We start from the raw sequence: 6,205 nt of genomic DNA, 5'->3' as shown, positions 1-6,205 counted from the left end.
TCCAAAGCCCTGCCTATAGCACCAGTGTTGGTGATAGGTTGAGAAAACTTGTTTAAAAATAATTGTTCAGTTATACTCAGTTCTGTCTTGAATCAGATCTAAAATTATACTGTAAAACAAGTTTACTGGCCTGAGTAGAGCCCAGCATATCACTTACAGTTGAATCAGTTACATCACTAGACAATAGCTTGTTCTATGCAAGACCTTTAAATTACTGTGCATGCAGTTTAATATATGGAAATGTGTTGTGTAATTGCTTCAGACATACACTTCTCTTTCAAAGAGCCTAAAGAATTACAGTCAAGAGGATTTCAACTGCAAAAATTCTCCAGGCAGTAGCTTTTCAGAGTAATTTTAAAAAGCCTTCACACTTTTTAAAGCCAACATCTTCACATTGTTCTCTTTTAAACTTTTGTACTTCTGTGTTCGTATTTCTGTATAGTGGTTAAACTTACACATTTCATGTCCTTAGATTGTATGTAATACTGTTTGCTTTTATTTTATTCAAAATAGCATCCCAGACTATTTCCATTATACATTGCACGTACCATTATTGATTAAAAAGCCACATTACCCTGTTCAGTGGTTAGCACAGATAACTGTGTCATGGTTTAACCCCAGCTGACAACTAAGCACCGCACAGACACTCACTCATTCACTCCCCCTCAGCAGGATGAGAGGGAGGATCAGAAAGGTAAAAGTGAGAAAAACTTGTGGATTGAGATAAAAACAATTTAATAATTAAATTTTAAATTTTTTTTTAAAGAGGAAAATAAAATCGAAGAAGAACAACCAACACAAGTGAAAACCATTCTCTGAGCACTGCCTCCCCCACCCCTTAGTTTTATTGCTGAGCATGATGCTATATGGTGTGGAATACCTCTTTGTTGATTTGGGGTCAACTGTCCCCCCGTGTCCCCTCCCAACCTCTTGTGTACCCTCAGCGTACTCACTGGCTAGGCAGTATGAGGAGCAGAAAAGGCCTTGACTCTGTGCTAGCACTGCTCAGCAATATCAACGCTAATTTCAGAACAAATCCAAAACATAGCTGTGTACTAGCTAGTATGAAGAAATTTAACTCTATCCTAGCCTAAACCAGTACACTGCTTTGAAATTTGTCTGATTTTCTTTTTACTGTGTAGGTGAACTTTAACATCCCCGTTAGGTTGTATTCATTATAATTACGGTTCTCAGAGGTTTTGAAAGCAAATGAATTCCTTTCTTTTCGTAGAAATTTGTGCTTCATGTTGCCGTAGAAAATAGTGCAAGATGGGCTCAGACTTTGATGTGTTAGGGCCAGCGCTGGATTTGCAACAAGCTTTGGTGTGGGTGTGAGACCACTTCGCAGTAGCTAGCTTTGTATTTAGTGATTGAATTAGCGTTTAATTTTAAATAACTGCCCAGTGTTTTCATCACACAGATGCAGCACTCAGTTGGAGAGAGCTGCGTGCAGGCCACATCACCCCAAATCTAAAACCACTGATCTGTGTGTGTGCCATAGGCCGTTTCTTGAAAAGGCTCAGTTTGATTCCGTGGGTGTTGATTTGCACCTGACATACATGGAAAGAGCACACGGGAAAGCACTGTTGGGTGTGAATTGCTGACACCAGACAGCCTGTGCAGCCTACTTTCAGCAGCTTTTATTCCTAGAAACTACTTGGAAACAGGATGGGTGAATTGTTTAGCCATCAGCAGTCTCTTCCTGTGGACCATCTTCACAATTGGTCTTGAGTAGCAGGGATTGAGGAGTCCCCCAGGAAACTGATGACCAGAGCAATTCATCCACCTTGTACCTTGTTCACAGATTGTTTAGTAGCATTACTTTCCCAAAAGCATTTTGAATTGATACTTACTGTAGCTGAAAAAAAATGCCTCTGAAAGGAATACAAGATGCATGATTTAATTCCAGAGTTAAATCTAGTGTATTTTTAGCCTTACCTAGACTAGAAGTCTATAATTTCTTTACATTTTAAAAAATTATTTACGTCTAGTCTGTCAAGCTTACAGATAAAGCTTTGTAGCACAACTCTGATTGATTTTAATGCTTTCTCTAGGCTGATCTTCATAGGAACTACTAAAGACTTCAAAGAATTCATTTTAGGCAAAATAAGTGAAATAAGTTGTTCTGATAAAGTAAAATGGATCCTTGTTCTGTTGGAGTTCAGCTTCAAGCTACCAATGAATGCCATAAGATCCATTATACTCGTCACACTGGCTTCAAGACTAAGCAAGATATGTCCTCATCTGATCTACTGTTACTTCAGCTTAGGACTGGAATAACCCTTTCAGAGAACAATACAATCTGCTTCCACCATGCCAAAATTTACATTGAAAAATTCGAAGACTTGCAGAGATCATGTTGCGATCCCTTTAATATACATAGAAAACTATCAAAGAAAAACTTACGAGCAGTTGACTTAGATGACGCAACTTTTCTGAGTGCCAAGTTTGGAAGACAGTTTGTACCTGGGTGGAAGCTTTGTCCCAAATGTATGCAGATAATAAATGGGAGCGTGGATGTTGAATCTGAAGATCGCCAAAGAAGAAAACTTGATTCGGACGTATGTATATGGATCAGTTTTCCCACCCCTAAGTTCTGCAAACTATAAAGAAATTATTTTTTTTCCTATAAATATGAAAGGACATAGTCTTTTAGATGTGTGGGAGTTTACTGCATTTAAAGCTTTATTTAGAAGACCTTAAAAGAATCCTCTTCCGTCATTAAATATTAGAGCTTTTTAAATTCCAATGATTGTGTCTACTAGGGTGACTTTCAACTCGTAAGTTTATGTAAATACCAGGCTGCTGCTGGTATTTTAAGCTGTTACTCAAGCCTTGCCAAAAACAAGCTCACGTGCTTGAAACTGAACACTGCAAAAGTTGCTTCTAACGGTGTTGAGATAAACTTCTGGTTTAGTCTCTTCAGTTTAAAAAAAAAAAAATCACCTTTCTCTAGCAGTTCATTATGAAGTGAACCTGCCTGGAGGTGAATTAAGTGTACTCCTTGTGGTGTCTGAGCTGTGAAGGCATAGCGTTTGTTCAGGGGCAGTAATGAACTGGTGTGGGAAGTTAAAGCTTTGAGTGGCAAGTTTGGCATACAGCTTGTACATTGCTGGATGCATTGTTCAGGATGCGTGCGGGTGATCAGTAGAAGTGCGGGCAGCCAAATCAGCAAGAGCTCATCCACATATGCCTTGTAGCAAAGCAGAATTGCCTTTAGGAGCTCTTACCCCTTTCAGCCCAGGGACTGTTGCCCCGCTGTATTTTTAAATTGCATGTCAGTGTGGTTAGGAGACTGATAGTGAAACTTGAAAGCACTGATTAAAACTGCTACTATAAAGCTTATATTGGGTTTTGAGACTGGTACTGTTCTCCAGTATAAAAGTTTCAAGACTTAATTTGTTTCTCCTGGGAAATCCAATGCTTAGAGTTGAGGTCAACAATTAACATAAGTTAGTAGAATATCCTGGCTCGACTGAACATTTTCTTACAAATTTAGGTTTGTATTTGTAATTGAATGAGATTTTTCTGTCTTTGTTCAGGGGCGTACAGCTAAGGCTTTAAAGTCTCTACAGTTTGCTAATCCAGGAAGACAAACTGAGTTCACTCCTGAGACCAGTAAGAGGGAAAAAAGAAGGCTGCAAACAAAAACCGCATCATTTAATTCAGACAGGTAAACTTTTTTCTGTATTTACATTATCTTTAACTTTCACTTCAAAATAAAATAGCCTTGGTCAGTGTTCCTGTAACACTAACATTTTCTATGCGGATGTTTGCATGTTTACAGATTGCTTTTTTTGGTGTTGAGGGTGTTTAAGCTCCCTCTCATTACAGAGATAAAACATGATGAAGTGTTAGCATACAGTCCATATTTCAGGCAATTGGAATACAAACGAATACTTGGTAAGGCATGACAATACTACACAGATCGTGCTATTAATTTATGCATAAACTAAAAATCTGGTAATAGGCTAAATTTGAATACAGTATGATCAAGTAGACTACACTTAAAATATTGGAGTTAACATCTTTCAAAAAACTCAGTAATTACACTTTGTAAACAAAAGTGTGAAAGTTAGAACCATACCTTCCTTTTTTAAAAGAAAGTGTCCAGGTTGAACAATGCTAGATAACCAATTGCAACCTTCTAATTTGATTGCCTTTAAAATCATACTTTCTACAGAGGAATGGTATATGCAGCTGATTTTTTTTCTTATCATTTTCCACTACTTGCTTTGGACCAATTCAGTCTTATCCTAATAGGAGAGTAGTAGAAGTCCCAGCTTTAACAAGTCATAGAATATTTGTTAAAACATGCAAGGAAGATCACATCAATACCTTTCCCCTGCTCTCCACCCAAGTTTCACTGTACAAAACAAACAGAATAGATATGCTGCTCACAAGCTACACATCCTTTTCCCCTCCATTTGTTTCTTCTACTCAGTTTGGGTACAAGTTGCCACCAGGGAAGTTTTATTGAGATGTTAGGAAAACTTTTTCTATGTATGTGGTAAAATGCTGGATCAAAAGTGTTGTGACATGTCTGACATTAGAGCTCAACCAGATGCAGTCCTAAGCAACCTAATTTGAGTTGACCTGGCTTTGAACAGATGGTCAGACAGGTGACTTCCACAGTTCCCTTCCAGACACTTTTTCTGTGATTTTTGCAGTTTAACAGAACTCTTACAGAGATGGGTAATGACAGAAGCATAAAAAATACTTTTATATTAGGATGTGCACACGCTAAATTATTCTACGTGACCTCTTTTGAATTACAGCTACACGTTACAAACAAAAAGTAAATTAAGGGAGCATTTGACATTAGAAATGTAATCTAAAGTTTACGTCATATAACTAAGGCTATTCATAACTGCTGGAATTAGTGCACTATTGAAGAAACAAAACCTTCCCATTCTTGAAATTATTTCAGAAGAACTATAGTGGAAATGCAGTTAGGACTGAGAAATGTTGTTAGATACAGTAATATAATTAACAGGTGTGTCTCCGTTTAGGGCTCAGGGCAAACCCAGGGAGCAGGATTTTCTCTCTATTGTCCCCCACCCTCCCAGGGGAAGATTAAAAAAAAAGGCAATAGAGAAAAGATGCTTCACACAAGGTTGGAAGTTAAGACTGTAACAAGTTTAATGAAAACAACAGGGGAAAGCAAAAGGAAACTAATCAGGGATAAAGGATATTTAACTATATACAAAACCCGATCCCAGTAGTCGAGAGTGGAAGTGTCCGAGCAGGGCCTCGTGGCCGCTGTGACTCGTCACCAGGGACTGCAGTGGTGCCAGGAGCGGATGGCGGTGGATGCTGCCGAGCACGTGGAGGTAGCCCCAGCCACCCCAAGAGGCAACAGGAAGCAGCCCAGGAAGCCAGGAAAAGCTTGCAAAACTGCGGGCCTCAGTTTTTTTCAGACAGTGGCTGGAAAGTGGAGAGAATGGTACTGGTCTCTGACCCCCCAGGGTCCGACGGATACCACTTGTCCTTCCCTTTCAGGCTGTTCAGACTTCTATCCACAACCATTAGCAGCGTGGCATCAAAATAGGTGGATTTTTTAACATGGCAGTAACTGTTTTTCATTACACAGGCAAGTAATACCAGCCAAGAGTAAAGTCTACGATAGCCAGGGTCTGCTGCTCTACAACGGGATGGACCTCTGTGATTGTCTTGATGAAGATTGCCTGGGATGTTTCTATGCTTGCCCCAAGTGTGGCTCCAACAAGTGCGGAGCTGAATGTCGCTGTGACCGCAAGTGGCTATATGAGCAAATTGAGATAGAAGGAGGAGAAATAATTAGAAATAAGCATGTTGGTTAGCATATATACTCATTGTTTATCCTGAGTATATATATTCGTGTTTTCATTAAACAGCACATTCATCATTTAGTGGTTTAATGAAAGCTGTTGGAATTTATCATGATCTACATGATTAATGTGCTCACTTTCACATTAATTTTCAGTATGGTTATGGAAATATTCTTAATCATACTGCTGCCTTTTCACACTTTACCTTGTACTCAGTCTTGTTAGTCATCCAAGTTGCTTCTCATTGAACAGTCTTTCATTGTATTTAAGTACAATGTTGTAAATTCTCATGTGACATCCTGCCACTCACCTTTGTTTCATATACTGTTTTGTATAGTGTACCATCTCCATGTAGCCCTCATTTTTCCTTCTCTAGTTTTTGGCATTGAATCTGT

At 38.9% G+C, this 6,205-nt stretch overlaps 1 protein-coding gene across 1 annotated transcript; it reads left to right on the top strand.

Annotated features, from left to right (window-relative positions):
- Nucleotides 1-2,040: 2,040 nt before the first annotated feature.
- On the top strand, nucleotides 2,041-5,907 carry ARL14EP (ADP-ribosylation factor-like 14 effector protein). The gene is made up of 3 exons (XM_010187971.1): nucleotides 2,041-2,561; nucleotides 3,543-3,673; nucleotides 5,594-5,907. The coding sequence occupies exons 1-3, from the start codon at nucleotides 2,139-2,141 to the stop codon at nucleotides 5,820-5,822; spliced, it is 783 nt and encodes a 260-aa protein (XP_010186273.1). The 5' UTR covers nucleotides 2,041-2,138; the 3' UTR covers nucleotides 5,823-5,907.
- Nucleotides 5,908-6,205: the final 298 nt, after the last annotated feature.

Source organism: Mesitornis unicolor, unplaced genomic scaffold (genome assembly GCF_000695765.1).
Source record: "Mesitornis unicolor isolate BGI_N332 unplaced genomic scaffold, ASM69576v1 scaffold47780, whole genome shotgun sequence".
Lineage (NCBI taxonomy): Eukaryota > Metazoa > Chordata > Aves > Mesitornithiformes > Mesitornithidae > Mesitornis > Mesitornis unicolor.
Note: the sequence above shows the minus strand (reverse complement) of the source record. Positions and strands in the feature narration are given on the sequence as shown.